The sequence below is a fragment of the Chiloscyllium punctatum genome, chromosome 39 (assembly GCF_047496795.1).
Source record: "Chiloscyllium punctatum isolate Juve2018m chromosome 39, sChiPun1.3, whole genome shotgun sequence".
Classification (NCBI taxonomy): Eukaryota; Metazoa; Chordata; class Chondrichthyes; order Orectolobiformes; family Hemiscylliidae; genus Chiloscyllium; species Chiloscyllium punctatum.
The window spans coordinates 29,260,789-29,279,944 of NC_092777.1; the positions used below are offsets into that span (position 1 = coordinate 29,260,789).

The 19,156-nt window shown below is 38.8% G+C and overlaps 1 protein-coding gene across 14 annotated transcripts in view; it reads left to right on the forward strand.

Moving 5' to 3' along the window:
* arhgap44a (Rho GTPase activating protein 44a) overlaps positions 1-19,156 on the forward strand; it is a 310,627-nt gene that overhangs the window by 229,194 nt on the left and 62,277 nt on the right. For 13 of the 14 annotated variants that reach the window (XM_072558348.1, XM_072558354.1, XM_072558349.1 and 10 more), the window contains exons 7-8: positions 14,674-14,791; positions 17,687-17,755. In XM_072558348.1, coding sequence (XP_072414449.1) covers positions 14,674-14,791; positions 17,687-17,755 — 187 coding nt within the window. The remainder of the gene's footprint in view (positions 1-14,673; positions 14,792-17,686; positions 17,756-19,156) is intronic. The other variant, XM_072558351.1, reaches the window with a different exon arrangement.

The window sequence follows — 19,156 nt, forward strand, 5'->3', positions numbered from 1 at the left end:
TGATTGCACAATATTCAGCAACATTCACATCTCCTCAGACATTGAAGCAGTCCATGTCCAAATGCAACAAGATCTGGATAATATCCAGGCTTGGGCTGATAACCGGCAAGTAACATTCGTGCCACACAAATACCAGGCTTTGTCCATCACCAACAAGAGGTAATTTAACCACTGCCCCTTGACACTCAGTAGTGTTACCATCACTGAATCCCCCACTATCAACTTGTTGGGAGTTATCTTTAATCAGAAACTTAACTGGACTCACCACATAAATGCAGTGACTACAAGAGCAGGTCAGGGGCTGGGAATACGGCAGTGAGTAACTCACCTCCTGACTGCAAAACGCCTGTTCACCATCAACAAGGCACAAGTCAGGAGTGTGTTGGAATATCCCCCACTTGGCTGGATAGGTTCACCTCCAACAACACTCAACAAGCTTGACACCATCCTGAACAAAGCAGCCCGCTTGATTGGCACCACATCCACAAGCATCCACTTCCTCCATCACTGACACTGAGTAACAGCAGTATGTACTATCTACAAGCACTGCAAAAATTCACCAAATACAGCACATTCCAAACCCATAACCACTTCCATCTCAAAGGACAAGGTCGGCAGATATATGGGAACATCGCTACCTTCAAGTTCCCTTCCAGGCCACTCACTATCCTGACTTGGAAATATATCACCATTCCTTCACTGTTACTGGGTCAAAATCCTGAATTCCCTCCTTGGCATTGTGGGTCAACCCACAACAGCTGGTGGACTACAACGGTTCAAGAAGGCAGCTCACTACCACCTTCTCAAGAGCAACTAGGGACAGGCAATAAATGCTGGCCTGAAGTGTTCCCGCCTCAGAACACTTCAACCCCAGGGCATCAATGTGGACTTCAACAGTTTCCTCATTTCCCCTTCCCCCACCTCACCCTAGTTCCAAACTTCCAGCTCAGCACTGACCCCATGACTTTGTCCGGACTTGTCCGACCTGCCTATCTCCTTTTCCACCTATCCACTCCACCCTCTCCTCCCTGACCTATCACCTTCATCCCCTCCCCCACTCACCCATTGTACTCTATGCTACTTTCTCCCCAACCCCACCCTCCTCTAGCTTATCTCTCCACGCTTCAGGCTCACTGCCTTTATTCCTGATGAAGGGCTTTTGCCCGAAACGTCGATTTTGAAGCTCCTTGGATGCTGCCTGAACTGCTGTGCTCTTCCAGCACCACTAATCCAGAATCTGGTTTCCAGCATCTGCAGTCACTGTATTTACCTCAATAAATGCTGGCCAGCTAACAATACCTACATTCCACTAAAAAATGAATAACTTTTAAAAAACAAAAACACTGTTTCATGAATGGGAAATTACCCTTGGGTGGATAGACTGAAAAAGCTGGAGTTGATCCTTTTAAAGGAGAGAAAATGAATAGGAAATTGATACAGATGCTTAAAAGCATGAGGAGGTTTCGACTAAGAATATAGGAACATACAAAATAGGGACAGTAGGAGTACATTCAGCCCCTCAGGCTGCTCCACTATTTAATGAGATCAAGGCTGATCAGTTGGTGTTTCGAATTCCACATTACTATTTCCCCCGGTAACCTTTGAGTCTTTTGCGAATAAGAATTCTCTGCCCTGCTTTAAACTTATTCAGTGACCCTACCTCCTCCACCTTCTAAGGCATGGAGTTCAAAAGCCACACAACTCCCTGAGAGAAAGAAAATTCTTCTCATCTCAGTTCTAAAAGTGTGTACCCTGATTTGAAAACTGTATCCCTGAGTTCTAGACTCATTCACAAGAACAAACCTTATTTTTCGCTTCCACCCTTTCAGGATCTTATACATTTCAGTCAAGTCACCCTCCCTCTTTTAAACTCCTGAGCAAACAAATCTTGTCTGTCAAACTTTCCCTCATAAGACAGTCCACTCATTCCAGGTTTCAATCCTGTAAACTTCCTCTTAACAATCTGCATTGTATTTACATCCTTAAATAAGGAGACCAAAACTACACACAGTATTTGCAATGTGATCATACCATTACCCTGTATAACTGAAGCATAACATTGTTACTTTTAATTTTTAAAATTACTTTTAATGTTAATGTTCACTTCCTTCACTTCCTAAGGGATAGCATCTCATTCGCTTCTCGATTTCCTGTTTTACCTGCACACTAACGTTTTGTGACTCATGCACTCTCTCTGCACTTTGGAAATCTGCAGTCATTGTCTGTTTAGGTTGTTCCCTGATTTTTCATTATTCCTGTCAAGATGAACATCTTCACATTTTCCACATTATACTTCATCTGTCAGATTTTTGACTACTTTTATATCTCACTATATCTATCTTCGATTGCCTCATGTTATCGTCACAACTATCTATGGTCTTTTGGCAAATTTAAATGCCATGTCTTTGTTCCCCTCATCTAAGTTGTTGATGTAAATTGTAAAAAATTGAGAGCCCAGTACATCCCTCTGTGGGACCCTATTAGTCACATCCTGAAAATCAAAGACCCATTTATGCACACTCTCTAACTAATCTTCTCAGCTAACAAATCTTCAATCCATCCTAATATAACCTTGACACCATGAGCTTTCATTTTCTGCAATAACCTTTGTTGTGGCACATTATCAAGTGCCTTCTGGAAGTACAGTATGTGTACAGGCTCCCCTGTATCTACAGGGCATGTTCCATCTTCATAGAAGTCTAATAATTTAATTAAACATGATTTCCATTTAACAACCCACGCTGACTCTTTCTTTTTGCCTTGAGATTTCCTAAGTGCCCAGCTGTGACCTGTTGGTAATTAATTCTAACACCTTTCGCACAACAGACTTCATGCTAACTCTTTTGTAACTCATTCTTGGGACATGAGTTTCACGGACTGGGCCAGCACATATTGTCGATCCCTGTAGCCCTTGAGATGTGTGTGGTGTGCTACCTTTTTGACCCACTGCAGTCCAACTGGCATAAAATATTCTGTTTTGTGTCTGCCTCCTTTCTTATCACTGGAACGCTTGTTTTATCCTCTATAATGAAGACAGAATAAAATATTTGTTAATTTTCATCCACTGTTTCCTCATTGCCTGCCATTAACTCCCCATTCTAAACGACCAACCCTTATTTTACTGATTCTTTTTGTCTTAGAATACCCGACAAAACTCCAACTATCCTTTCTCTAGCTATATTCCTAGCTAGTGCCCTCTCACTGTAATGTCTTCCACCTGATTAACCTTGTAGTCATTCTAAGTTGTTCTTTATATTCTGGCCCAAGAAATGAACGGTCTCTCATCATTGTGCAGTTATACAAAATCCTTCCTTATAGTTGATGATTCATTAACCAGAGGACACATTTAAGGCATTTAAGGCAAAACAACCAAAGGCAACATGAGGAAATGTTTCTTTTTACAAGTGGTTCAGATTTGGGGTACACTGCCTGAGAGGGTGGTGGATACAGGATCAGTCATGACTTTTAAATAAAATTGGGCAAATACTTAAACATGTCTTTGAATTACCCCATTTGTGCTGTACTATTTCAAGAGTCCACAAAGAAAACTTTTGATGGTGGAGTGCTCATTTGACCAGTTGCTCATAATTAAAGAGATATGTTGGTGTAATTTGTTTTTATAGTTTTCTCTGGTATCAACTTAAGTACCTAATAAATTCAATGTTATGTACGCCACATTCAAAAGAAACCAAAAACGACACTAGATGTGGTAAGGTAACTGACTGGCTTTGGTTTTCTGTAATGCACTTGTAGCGTTCTCATCATGGAACTAAGATCTCAGTCACTTATATTTATAAAGGCAAGCAGCTGTGCTGCTTTCATCTTTACAACGCAGATCAGCATGTTTGCAATGCTGCTGCAGAGACTGTAATATTGCAGTGCACAGTCAACAGTCAGCTATTCATAATGGAGCCCATTCTTCAGTGAAGCAGTGGATGGTATTTAAATCAAGCGATGGTTTTAATAAAACACATGATAAGTGATGTTACTATCCGTGGAAAGTGAAAATCAGAGATATTTTCTTGTGTAATGAAATCCATATGGAACATCTGAGTGTGGTTTTGAACGGTAAGTTTATTGTGTGCGTTGGTTTATTTCAGTTTTCTTTTATAAAGTTGCTGCAGCTGGCCTCAAGCCCTTCTGAAAATGATGAAGTCAAATTTACAACTTGAAGTAGTAAGGATGATGCATCTACTTTGAAGTAGAACTTTTGAATCACTTTAGGTATACATGTATTGAATTGATTAGATACATAAACTAATATAGGACATACTGAAGTTGAGAGAATAAATCAGAACACATTTTTAATTCCAAACAAATAGTCTCATCATTATTCCATCAACAAGAGGTTAATTCTGAGAATTATGCAACAGTACAAAGGCTATTCTGCCCATCAAGTCATTGAGACTCTTTAAAAATTAGTCCCACTCTCCTTCATCATTACTTTTCCTCATGGTCAGCACTGTTGCTTCACAGTGGTAGGGAGCCGGGTTCGATTCCATCCTAGGGTGACAGTGTGGAGTTTGCACATTCTCCCCGTATCCGCATGGGTTTCCTCCGAGTCCTCCGGTTTCTTCCCACAGTTCATTAATGTGCAGGTTAGGTGGATTAACCATGCTAAATTGCCCATACTGTCCAGGGATGTGGAAACTAGCTGGATTACATTGTTAATGTGGGACTACGGGGTCTGGGTGGGATGCTGTTTAGTGGGTAGGTGCATCTCAATGGGCTGAATGGCCTCTTTCCACACTGTAGAGATTCTGTGATATTTTTGAAAAAGGTTGCCTGAACCATGTGGCCTATTCCCAAATGTTTCCATCCCACCTTCCCCCCCACCCCCACCCACACCACCCATCCACTGGAATAGAAAATATATCTGTGGAACACGCAAACAAATGTTTCCTCCTTCATGTTAATATTTTTATGCCAAACCTGATTTCCTTGTAAAAGTCATCTGTGGGATAGGTTTTTGACCCAATCTGGCAGATCTTCAATGCAAGTTTGAAGATATCCCATTTGATTTTGTCTGAAGTGTACGATACATGACAGCCTTTTATTAACAATGCTGGGAAGAAATAAGCAAAAGGTAAGAGGCAGTTGCGGCCGTCAGAGATCAAAGGAAAAAAGCACAGACATCAATATTAGATCTCATCCTTTTTAAAAGAGGGAGAGCCAGAAAAATAGAGGAGAGCAAGATCCATTAAAAATTAAAGAGAGGTCAATCAAAAAAAAAGCATACAGCAGAAATAGGCCATTAGACAGAACAAGCCTGGAAATAAACCGAGGAGAATTAGATCATTAAAAATGAAAGAAAGAGCACCAGATGAAAATCAAAGTAACAGAACAAGGCTACTTTGAAAAAACGTCTGCAGGCAAAATAATGGATCATCGAAAAAAATATGAGAGAGCAAGTGCTTGCTGCCTCGGTCAGTAGATACAAATAGTGAGAAAGGTGTTGGCAGGTATTCTGTGAAAGCAGATCGAGAGCCAGAAGCACACAGAGTCAGTCAGCCTAATACAAGTGAATAATGATGGCCAGCACCAACACAGCAAAACCATGAAGACTAAATGGATGTGCAAAACCGAGCTGAGTCAGTGTTGAGGCTGCACGCAGGAATGCTGTGGGAAATCTAAAGCCATTCCATTTGTTTTAAAAGGTGGAATTGGTGTTCCCTGAACTGTGTGAGCTGGCCTGTGGTTCTGTGGGGTGCCAAAGCCACAGGGTGTGGTTGGAATATATAACACTGCCATCTAGTGTAAAGAGGACTTCAAACATCCTGAAGTGTAGTCAGCTGTTGGCACATTGTTCACCTTGAGAAATACTGACAAGCTGAAATGTTTACACAAAACACATGAGACAGAAGGTGAGGGTAACATGTAGAGAAAATGTTCATCAATTGGAACACTTTCAATACAGGTAGCCAGACAAGCAAATAGACGTAGGTGGTGTAATGTAAATTTAAAACTCCAATATACAAATGACAGTTTTATCCTTCTTATTTTGCAAGAAACAATATGGTTCATGTTTATTTCTAATACATCACATTTCTTGAAATGAGAACTGTGTGCAAAAGGAATTTTATCTCTTAAATTAATTTTCTATCTGGTTCTTTGCTGTATTCACTACTGATTGATCCTTTTTATGACGACTAGGGGCACATTTTTAAGGTGAGAGGAGAGAGATTTGAAAAAGACATGAAAGGCAAATATTTTACACAGAGGGTGGTTCATGTGTGGAATGAACTTCCAGAGGAAGTGGTAGATGCAGGTACAATCGCAACATTTGAAAAACATTTGAATAAGTATATGAATACAAAAAGTTTGGAAGGATACGGGCCAGGAGCAGGCAGATCGGATGAGTTGAGTTTGGGATTATGGTCGACATAGACTAAAGGGTCTGATTTCGTGCTGCATGACTGTCAATGACTCTCTCGAAGTTATTAGGTTTGGGTGACATTATGTTTATTTGATAAGGGCCTCCAATTCTCCTCCTAAGAGCAGGGCAGGAACTTCCATATAAACCTAACTATTTCCTTGATTAAGGCTCCATTGATTTTGTGCAGCTGGTTTCTCACTAGCAAATGGAAGTCTACCAGTGGGAACAGCAAACATTGCTGCACCAGTAGGGGTAACAAGGAGACCTGAAGGGGCAGAAGTATGCCACAGATTGCACTAAGGTTCAGGGTGAATTTGTTAGATCAAGGCTTTTAGCATGTCAGTGCTGGGCCCGAGTTAGAATGTAGTGGACCATTCATGACTCTGTTCTTCCACAGAGGAAACATTTGCCAGTCCTTTAAGAGTCATTGACCATAGTGAGCCTCAGCCCTGGGGAAAAAAAGTAAAGGAAATAGGCAGGGGGAAGTTACAGGCTATCCAATGCCTACTCCTCTTTATCCTGCTCTGCCATTTCATGGAACCACCACATTTGTATGGTATAGAAGAAGACAATTTCCGCCCATTGTGTGGTCACTGGATCTCCAAGTGAACAATTTACTTTGTGGGGTATTCTCCTGCCTTCGTGCCTCTCACAATGCAAATTGTTTCTGTTCAGGTTGCAGTCTAATTCGTTTTGAACGCCTCAATTGAACCTGCCCCCACCACATTCTCAGGCAGAACATTCCAGAACTTTACTTACTCGCTTTGTAAAAAAAGATTTACCTCAAGTCACTTTTGCTTCTTTGGCCAATTGCTTTAAATTTATTCCCTCACGCTCAACCCTTCCACTAATGAGATCTGTTTGTCCTAATCTACTCTGTCCAGAGCCCACATGGTTTAGCATACCTCATGCAGTCATAGAGCTGTACAGCACAGAAACAGACCAGTCAGTCCATGCCCATGCTGACCAGAGATCCTAAATTATTCTAGTCCCATTTCCCAGCATTTAGCCCGTATCGCTCTTAACCTTTCCTATTCATGTACCCATGTCTTTTAAATGTTGTAATTATACCAGCCTCCACCATGCCCTCTGACAGCCCGTTCCCCTCTGGCAGCTTGTTCTGTATACAAACCTCCCTCTGCATACACCTGATAAATCTCCTCTCAGCCTTTTCTACTCCAAGGAAAACAGGCCCAATCTCCCCAGTCTGTGCATTGTTTCTTCACTACCTCCAGTGCCTTCACATCCTTCTTGATGGATGGTGGTGGGGGTGGGATGGAGCAGCCGATGGGGATCTCAGCAGGAAGTCCAGGCAAGAAGGCACCAGTGAACCTGAACATCTGAGTCATCTTTTATTCTAGACAGTGTTCAGGCACATGTTTTCCTTATAAGTAAATTTATTTAATAAAAACCCTCAAATAGTGAAACATGTAAACTTAATATTGGAATCAGAATATTGTGATCAGCCTGTGTCATATAAATAGCAGATAAGTGCTTACAGCTCTCTGGAGCGAGTTTTTTTTAATCGAGATGATGGCTCTGAATGCTTTCTGACCTGCTATCTGAAGAATAACCCACTTACATAAAAGTAAGTGATTTTGTGCATAGTACTTAAGCATCCAAAGAACAGCAGGGTAGGTCAATGCCAGTGTAAATCGGAAGGAAGCTTGTGTTCTAAAATCTTTTTTTTCCTTGTTTTGAGTGCTGATATTTCAACCGATTGTCAAGGCAGAGATGACAGCATTAACATAACTCCAGATGTCATTACAGTAGACAGTGAATGGTATTTGTATTCACACTGGGGGAGTTACAGTCAGTTGATTTGACACAAGATGCTGGTGGGCATAATTGATGAGAGCCATAATTTGATATTTGAAGTGTTTAATTTTATTCTAGCTGGAAACAAAAAAATCATCCTTTTCCTGACCAAAAAGATTTGGTTAATTGAATATGGCTTGTTGTCTGATATTTTAGGAGAGTTTTGGCTTGGTAAGAGTAATGGTTTTCTTTGGTTATGCCCATCATACTGCATTCCACACACCCATGTATAGTTGCACTGAATGTTCACATGAAACTAAAGACACTTCTGATTAGTCAACAAACCCACCAATGTTTATATTTCGAGTAACTTCATGACCTGACAAATGGGTAAAAGAAGTAAGTGTTAGCCCAAAGTGTTCTGATATAGCAGCCCCGTCAAATTGGCCTATTGGTCTTGGTCGGACTTAAAGGATCCCATAGCATTTATGTAAATAAGTTTTCAATTCAATTTATTTTCAATCTGTTTTCTTGCCAAAGAGAAAGAAAAGTAAAGAACAACAGCAGCTCTTTCTCAAGTGCCTGTAATGTTAATGTTGACCTCAAACTCATACTTTCCTCTCAGAACTCTGAATTGGCTGAATTTTTGGCCAAGGGTTGAGGGAGACCTGAGCTGTGTTAGGGTTTGGAAGTTCACAGTCTGCAGGTATGTCCCGCTGTACTTATATTTGCATCAGTTTCAGTAAGCTGCAAAGAGTGAGTGACAGTTAAATGGCAAAAACTTCCCCAAAGGACTCCCCCAAATTGCTGACATTTCTACCAGCCTCATACTAACATTTTATTTGGATTCTTGGGTTGTCTGTGGCATTTGAACAGTATGTTACATTTTCCTAAAAGTGGTGTTTCAAACCGATTGGATCAACTTTTAATCATCTCAATACAATTTGTGTGCAAAGCTACATGTTACAAAAAATGCAAACCTATGTCTGATTAAATACTTGACACACGGTTAAGTTTTACTTGGCAGTGCTGTTGGGCCATGCAGTTTTAGTTCATTCAACCTGGCACGGTTAGGTTTGCTGAGCTAAAATCAGTATTGGTTAAGTGGTTCCAACAAAAACAATTGTTGATGGTTTGGGCAATTTCCCAAGTACAGTTGTTAATCCAAACATTTCGCTTGAACATGACAATTGAAATGTTGGTAGGTATGTGATCACTCTGGGTGAGAGGACACAGTTGGAATTAATGTGTATGTTGTAAACTCACCCCATGTTCAGCAAAATCTTTGATAAACTGATAACTTCAATCAGATTTTGCACAGCATGCAGAAGACAAAGTTTATAAATAAGATGATTTCACTCCATTTGCAATCCAGATTAGAAACAGTTACATTAACAAACATGTCCAATTAATAGCAAATGTTGTAGGCTTTCCCTGAATTGCAGAAATGAAGACTTGAGCTTCACTCATTATCACAGTATGATTATCACTGGATTTAATGAAATCTTAAGAATTTTTCCACCAAATGTTTTTTTCATTTTTCTAATAGAAACAACCTGTAGACTATTTAGAAAGAGGACAGACACCTGGCCAAAAGTTCATATTTGAACTTTAACAATAATCCAATTTTGTGCTCATAAGGCTACTTCAAAATCTGAAAAAAATTGAAATGCTAATAAGAATGGAAATTCTTTTGAGGATTGTGTGTTACCATTGTCCTAATGCCTTATACAACACACCAGAAGCTGGGCCTTGTGGAGAGTGAGAACTTTTGATTATTAGAATCGTACTTCTCTTTAGGCCATTCCTGGTGTTAAACTCAGACTTAACCGAGCTCCCCATTCTGGACACCATGAGTATCTTCACCTCTTCTAATATTACTTCAGAAATTGAGTTGGATTCATCCTGCCCTTAGCCCTGTGCTGTGACATGTTGAAATGTAGCTGTGGAAGTGAGTGTCTCATAAAATGTAGGACTTCATGAAGTGAAGATTTACTCTGGATGATGTATGTTTTAATGTATAATCAGCTTTTTGAATTGTTTTGGTGCATCTTAATAAGTTTATTGTGATCTCGGAAAGCTTAATACTTGTGTTTATGCTATCGGACCAGTCCAGAGAATATAATTCAAATCCCTCTCGAGTAAGTGGAATTGATTCAGTCAATTAAGTCATTTGTGTGCTAGCAACATAATCAGAATCATTAAGAAATCGGTTCCACTTTTCCTGACATAACCTATATTGATTACTGTAAATTCACAAGTCTAAATGGCACAGGAAGAAGCTTTTTATTGTTGAATCTCATTTACAATGTCATTTTGGTGTCTGGGTACAATTAATGTTAGAAAGTGGAGTTGCAGTGGTAACATGTGAGCCAGCAGCTGCAGGTTCAAATCCCAACCCAGGTCTTGACGACCAAGGAAAGTAAGTTCCAAATGCAACAGACAGGTTACATATCAACTTGTAAATCCTTCTGCTCATGCCAATGGCAGTAAGTATGAGCAGGAGAAATTCTTGGTCAACAGTATGATGGAAAGAAAATTGGAGTCTTTCTAGTCCTATCCACAGATCCAATTTACAACATGTATATAAAGTATATGGTACCACAGCAACCTGGCCTCAGTGGGGAGTGGTTGGCTCAGTTGGTTGAATGGCCAATGTCAATAGAATGGTGCTAACAGTTCCTGCTCTGGCTAGAGAAGATTTAGGACTTGCCTCCTTGCACTACTTGCGGTGGAGATTACACCGCAGACTTGTCTTTGGGTTGAGAACTCAAGCAGAAGAAGAATGCTAGAAAGGCTTCATGTGTTGTTGTCCTTTTAGTTCGAGTTGTACAGCTGGCAGGTGCACTCGATTTCCGACGCCACTGAGACTCAAACTTGCCATAAAGATCAGTGAGCCTATTGGATATTTGCCACAATCCAATAGGTTTTGTGGGTAATTTCTTTCTTCAACCTGAATAATTTGTACAGCTTAACAAAACAATAAATTAAATAACATGATTTACTAACGTACCAAAGGAATTCTGTGAATATATATGTGAAATAATACCACATAGAAATAAAAAGCAGAGAATATAGAAAAGGACATCCTATAAAGTCTTAACTGGGCTGAAAATTGATTTGCAAATGCAAAGCTCTAAAGTAATGTTAAATATGCAATGCTTTGACTATCAGAAAACATTTTGCAATATGATCAAATTTGGTGATGATTCCAAGGTATATGTTCATAAAAGGAACTTAATAAGATCCAGCTGGATCTTGTCATATGAAAAGAGATGAAATAAGGACATCAGTTGGAGGTTCAAGTAGCAACACTTCAAACCAGAACATTGGAGGATATTTATTATCTTTAAGTAGCCCATTATTTAAGGAATGTTGAATGGTGCTCAGATGTATAGTGTAGATCTAGTTCCACTGGATTTCAGAGTTAATGAAAACACAATCTGACCATCAGAGGAGAGTTTGCATTCATATAAATGCCAAATTATGCCCTTTGGGATGTTACAAAGCATTTACATTCAATTAATTTGGTTAAGGTACAGCCAAGGTTGCTATATCAACAAACATAACAGCCATTTTGCAGAGCGAGCTTATGCTAAGAGCAGTGAAATAAATATGCAGATAACCTTTTTGTGAAGGTGGGTTTGAGTGAAGACATTGCCTAGGATTTGGGAGAAGCTCCAGTTCTTCTTTAGCATGCAATTGAATAAGCAGATAAGTCCACACTTTCCTCTGACAGCTGACACCTCACATAATTGTAATTGCTCAAACCTACATTGAAATGCCATCTTCCGTTAGAGTGTGGGTTGATCTGACAATCTTTTGATCCAAAGACAAGTATGCGCCTACTGAACCTAGCTACCATTAAAATGGCAAGCGAGATGGAGCCTAGTTAATTCATTGAAATGATGTTTGCATTACTTGGAGGCATGAAAGTAAAATTAATGCACTTAAGTGATAATAAAATAATTAAATTTACTTTCCCTTCAGTAGATGTGTGAATGTGAAATAATGATTTTTAGGAAGCAATTGATTAAATACAAAGTTCAAGGTTTACAGACAAATTCAAACACTGGTGAAAATAAACTTGCATTTATAAGGCACAATTCACCATCACCATATGCTTCAAAGCACTTTGCAGCTAATGCAGTAGTTTTGGAGCAAACCCATTAGGGTTTTGGAGAGGTAACAGCTAGTTGGGAGCTTCCAGTTGCTTGCCTCTTCAACACACCACTGTGTTCCCATGCCAATATTTCTGTCTCACACCTGCTGCAGTGCTCCAATCAGGCTCCACACAAGCTGAGGAACAACACCACATCCTTCACCTAGGTACCTTACACCTTTCAGATCTCAACATTGAATTTAACAATCTTAGAACATGAACATTGTCTCTTTTCTTTCGTCTCTACCCCCATCCTTAACTCATCAATGCCATGGTCACTTTATGAAACAACTTTATAAAACATTGGTTAGGCCTCAGATAGAGTACTGTATTCAGTTCTAGTCACCACACAATTAGAAGGATGTGATTGCATTGAAGATGATGCAGAGGAGATTCATCAAAATGTTGCCTCATATGAAAAGTTTCAGTTATGAGGAGAGACTGGATAGACTGGGTTTGTTTTCCTTGGAGCAGGGGAAGCTGAGGTAAGTATCTGATTGAGATATACCAAAAGTATGAAAGGTATAGATGGAGTAGATCATGAGAATCCTCATGGCAGACCTGTCAAAGACCAGAGGGCATTAGTTTAAGGTGAGGAGGCAAGTGGTTTAGAGGAGATTTGAAAAAGATTTTCTCACCTAGATGGTGGTAGAAATAATGAAGATGCTATCTGAGAGGATGGTGTAGGATAGTACTCTTGCAACATTGAGGAAGCATCTGGATGAGCATTTAAAGTACCTGGTGACATAGGGACTATGGACCAAGTACGGCTAAATTGAATTGTGTAGTTTGGTTGGCATAGACATGGTGGGCCAAAGGGCCTGATTCTATGCTGTATGACTCTATTGGAATCTACAGTTAATTATTGACAACAGTTAGAAGGTTTTTTTTAACATTCAGATGAAAATTATATATAGTTACATTTTCACTTTGGCTACTTATGATTTCCATTGGAAAGGATTGAGAGTTGCATTCCATTCCAACTCTTGTGGGCTGTACAAAATATACTCAATGTATTACTTGACCATTCACTTTATTTGTTGCTATTGCATGTGATTATTCTGAAAAGTCTGTGATGTTACAGTGTGTGGAATGCTGTGTTTCATATGAAGAGTGTGTCAGTCATTATTGCTTGTTTATCCACACTGTTAGCATCAAGTCACAATACACCATTTGGTGTTATCCCAGAGTCAAATGAATCAGCTTTAAACATGTAAAATGTGACTGAAATACCTTGAGACTCTGGCTCAGGACATTGTTTAGAATGCTGATTTGTTTTTAACCCAGTTAAAAAAAAAGCTGAAGATGGAATGGTACAATCACTTGAAAGGATAATATCCTCTCATCTCTGAGTTTAAACTTTCCTCACGTTAAACACTGTGTCATAAATTGCATGAACATCTGCTGCCTGGTGACACAAAGTTGAGAGATTTTACATTTGGCACCAATGAGTGGAGAACCATATTCATATGAACATTTCCAAGGCCATTGCATGATGGGATTTGATTCTCAAACTCAGGAGCAGTGTGATGAGGAGGCTTCTGACCTCTGCACTCTGTGTACCAATTGGGACAAGGAATATCAATCACTTATCACTGCATCACTGTAAGTGTCATCCAGCTTCCTAACAATAGGAAGCATCCCAAAGAACCTGAATAAAGAAACTGGTTTGTACAGATTATGCCTTTATGGTTACCAAGGAAGATAACTCGATAATAAATTGGCTGGAAAGTATTAATGGCAAAAATGTATAGTAAGAAAACATTCTGTAAAGGTACATGTGATTCATTGTCTGTTTGAGAATAGTTCAAGACTATTTTAAAGGCTGATAGATGTATTCTATTAGATGGACATATATATTGACCGGTAAACTGGGTCATCACACAATAAACCTAACATTTCAATCCATTAATAATGGGTATTGTCATACATTAACTACCAAAGCTGCACTGGCTGTCAATAACAAATTACATTGTGTTTGGACAGATAGCATGTATACAGTGAAAAATATCAGTGCATATTTGGTATATGAGATCAGTAAGAAACTGATGCAAAATAACCAATATAGAACATAGAATATAGAACATAGAACATAGAACAATACAGCGCGGAACAGGCCATTCGGCCTTCAATGTTGCGCCGACCTGTGAACTATTCTCAGCTCATCCCCCTACACTATCCTATCATGATCCATGTGCTTATCGAAGGATTGTTTAGATCTCCCCAATGTGGCTGAGTTGACTACATTAGCAGGTCTGTTTTCATAGTTTTCCTCACTTTGATATAACTGAAGCAAAAGATCTTTTCAGGATATCTTCCATTTGTTTTGCCCATTGGAAACATTTCTGCTGACAGCTTCTTCTCTTCTCCAATCTAGGTGGCAGCAATCTTCAAAGTCATCAGGGTTGTCGAGCAATCTGCAGTCGTCTGGCGCCAAGGCTGATGCACTCAGGGAAGAAATGGAGGAAGCAGCGAATCGAGTGGAGATCTGCAGGGTACAGGCTAAAACTGGAGTATTGTACAATCATGTCCTGCTAACCATGTGCAGTGTGTGAGCCACAGTGCAACAATCCTCAGCAAGTTATACAAGTTCTACATTCATACTTCACAAATATAGGCAGTGCTGTGGAACCCCACCCATTTGGCTGCTTTGCAATCGCCTGGATAGGGAACATTAGGCAGTTCAACAATGCAAACCATCATAATGCAGTGCACACTGTGTATCACCTGACTACATGTGTCTGCTTTCCAGCAAGAATCATTGGGTGATGATCAAATTTTAAAAAACAATGAAAAAGATTACTACCTTTTTAAAGCTCAGTATTGTACTATCTGGCTAATGTGTTTAGCTGTTTTCATAACTATCTGGATCAAATTAAATCGAGGAGTGTAGTCCAGAGGCTTTGACAGAACAGAAGGCATAGATTGACATCATAAATTGTAGCACGAGTGAGTGCAGGTATTACTTAAATTTTTCAAATGTTACAAATTAGTGCTTATTCACAATATTATTCAGACTAATATGGTATTGTCTGCCATGTTAGTTTTACTGTTCAATGCTGGCTTCTATTTTCTGTTTTTCCATTAAGTTCTTTTTTTGTTTTAGCCCTGATTCATATGCTCAAAAAATGATATGTTAAATTAGTCAGTGCTTGAATGGGATCAGTTGACAGGAAGAGGGTTTGACTGTGGAATGATTGTGTCTATAAGACTCTAATAATATCATGTGCACTTTAAAGACAATGTCCAAATTTTAACAATGTCAAGAGGTGTTCAGGTAATGATGCCAGTATGCTCCAGATTCAAACAGAATGGTGCACGAAAATAAATGCTGTGGTCTTTTTGTTAAACCATCTGTTGTTTCAATAAAAGGTAAATTTTCATGAATGCCCGATATTACAACGGACGGAAGCAAGAGGAGTTCTTTTCACTTTGAAAAGTATACGTAAATGCTGAAATATTCTTGCTGTGATGTTGAAATATGAATTTGACACAGCTTTTACCCCAACAGCATTGCAGGAAAAAGAGAATTTTTAAAATCTCAAATCTATGTTGGTCAGTTGTATTACCTCTGCATATTCTGATCTCTGTCTCTGCATTATACTATTGTAATCAGTCAGTTGTTACTAAAACAACAAATATGACAAAGTTCAGTAATTTGGGTTCTGCTTAATTGTAGTTCAAGAGTATCAAATTAGCTGGATATCCTCCTCTATTGTGTCATTTCTATCATTCTATTAAATTAAAAATTGTTTGACCACTCAGTGGCTGAAAATGTCCCTTGAAGAGACACTACCAATACCTGTTCATTAAAAGTCGATTTGTTAAAGAAAAGTTCTCAAGGTAATATTCCACAAAGTAAACCACTAATAATATCATAAGATTTATTTAACTTGCAGGCAGATACTGGCAGTTTAATACAAGTTCCTCATTTATGTGTGGTCAAGAACCACCTGCAAGCTATAAAGGAGTAACAGCTGAAGTTAGAAGTGTTGAAGGTTCTCGTGTGTACTGTGTTATGTCTAGTTTGGCTCCTGTACTGTTTTGTGTCTGTTAGCCACATTTGGTCAAGAACCCACTGTAACTAGACTTTGAGCTTAACTGGTTTATCCTGTATCAATAAATTCAATTAATAGATAAAATCATAAACATTTGACAGCAAGGCTAAAGAAGAGCTTTAATGTAAAACATCCTGATCAGTATTCAGATTTCAAACATTGCTGAGAACTTCATCAGAGAAAATGCCTTGAGAAAAATGTTTTGAGTAACATTATGACTTTTCTTCAGACCTGAAGAGTTGTATCAGACTCAAAACATTAACTCTGTTTCTCGTTCCACGGATGCTGCCAATCCTGCTGAGCTTCTGTAGCACTCTCTCTGTTAATCTCAGATTTCCAGCATCTGCAGTATGTTATTTTTATTACTGAGAACTTATTGCATTATGAGGAACATTGTGATTATGAGAATTTAAATGTTAGTAAGGCTTATATGAAACCCATTTTTGCATCATTAAGTACCAAGTAAATTATAGAGGTTTTTAGAATTACCCGTCCGTATTCCAAAGCACAATACAAATCCACTGCTCACTGTACTCCAAAAGCACATAGCACTAGTATTTGCAAAAGCTTTCCAGTTTGCAAATTGTAATTTCTTCAAAAAGCCCAAAATCTCAAAGAATACATGTGAGAACACCAAACCAGCCTTTAGATTAATATTTCAAAGGTAGCTGTATAAGATATAAAGATGCACACGCTTTATTGAAATGTCCCTTTAGTTAATCTTCAGCATTTCCAAATGCACCAAGATTAAACTAACTATACAAGTACCAACAGATTGATCACTTTTGATGGAAAATCTTTGATAATGGTTGAAATTGGCTGGTCACCTGTGGTGACAGAAATAAAAGAGGGATCAATACTTAAACTGTAATTTATTTTTAATTTCTTTTAGTTAGAGTTATGTACCAGAGTTGAACTCCAGCTGCACCATTTCCAATTCACTAATAGGTGCAAAATTGATTGTTTTCATAATAATATAGCCAGCTTTCCTCTTTTCTGTTGCCTAGTGATGTTACATTCTGGAAACTAAACCACTTTCAGAGAATGAGCAAGCAATTAGGAATATTCCTGTAGATCATTTACATTTGATTACTATCTAAAATAGAAGATCATTTATATGGAAAAATGCCCTCTGATATCATAGTACAGTATGCAATACCTTGGATGGCATATAAAAGCATATTAAAAAAGGGGTGACTACATCTCACTCACACGTTCTCAAAATTGACTCAGAATAATTCACTATCATTCCAAAAACAAGCCAAATCTAATCTAGAATATCTTAATTGTGTGTAATTCACTAACATATTTCCATTTTTCTGTCAAATGCAGGATCAACTGGCAGCGGACATGTACAGTTTTGTGGCCAAAGAAATAGACTATGCAAATTATTTTCAGACAGTGAGTACAATAGAAATATAAGGATTATTGCAATAAAAATAACCAAAAATGATGTTAAAACATAAAACTGATCAAAATCAGTCTCCTCAGTGAATTGACTGAAATGCTGCATTTGATTATAACATCCTCTGATCACCTTCGGATCTAATTACCCCTTCAAACAGAACACTGGGTACTTGAGAAACTGTTGTTACAAATTTAAATGTTTTATTTTTATTCATTTTATTCTGTGTGAATAATGTCAGTTTCACTTGAAGATTATTTGGTTCAGTGAGGTGTAAATAATGTCCAGTGAATGATTACTTCTAGGCTAGCAGCAGAAATACATTGGGCTGCACTGCATGTTCGTATTCCTCAGGAGATCAGGCACCTGCCCGAATAAGCCAAATATCGTACCTGTGTCTATGTGTTCCAGATGGTCTTCTGTTTGTGAGAAAGCCCTTTGTGTGTCTTTGGTACTCATGTAAAAGCACATAAAAAGTTGTTACAGATTAGCTAGTTCCTATTTAGGTACAGGAAGATAAAATTTTATCACAAGTTCAAAAGAACAGGAAGACGACAACTTATCTTTTCTTACCTATTTAGAGAACCCCACTCCACTGGCACAAACGTGGAGGGAAAGATGCTAAAGTTCACAAGAAAGCCCCTAAATCAATGCCATGTTCTACCTGTAGAATGTGTGGTGCAGGAAGCTCCCATTTGCTCAACATACCTGCAGTGGTCAGGCTACAAGCTTCAGTTATACCACTGATCCTCTCTAGTCAAAGACCAGCAGCATTCCCAGCTTTGTAGTGAGAGAGAACTAATAGTATAACTCCAGCTTGTAGCCTGGCCAGTACAGGTATATTGACCAAAAGGGAACCTCCTCCACCACACATTGTACAGAAGGAACATGGCGTTGTTTTAGGTGCTTTCTTGTGAACTTTAGCATCCTCCCCGCCAGGTCTGTGCCAGTGGGATGGGTGCTGTGGTTGCAGTGTGAAGAGTATGCTGTTGAGGCCTACGATTCTATGTTCTATTTAGAGAAAGCTACAATCACAGCATTTGTTTCTTAATGGCTTCAAAGGTGTTACCTACTATCTTGCATGCTCGTTAGTGTTTGCATTAAAATCTTTACGTGTTGTTATATTAATCCCTGGCAATTTACTTTTCTACAAAACAATTTGTAGTGATTTAATTGCGGTCATTAATCTCATGTTGTTGTCACCACTGAATATCAGCAAAACAAACATTTTTGCCCTTCCATCAACCAGGCAATAGAAGTAAAATAGACGCATGACTAAATATAACTACTCTGTGAAATATGTAGAGTTTGGATTTATGGCATTAAGTATTCTGACACAGTATTAAGTAGTTTGAATTTAGTCTGCAATCTTAACTCGCGGTTCAATTGATTGTTGA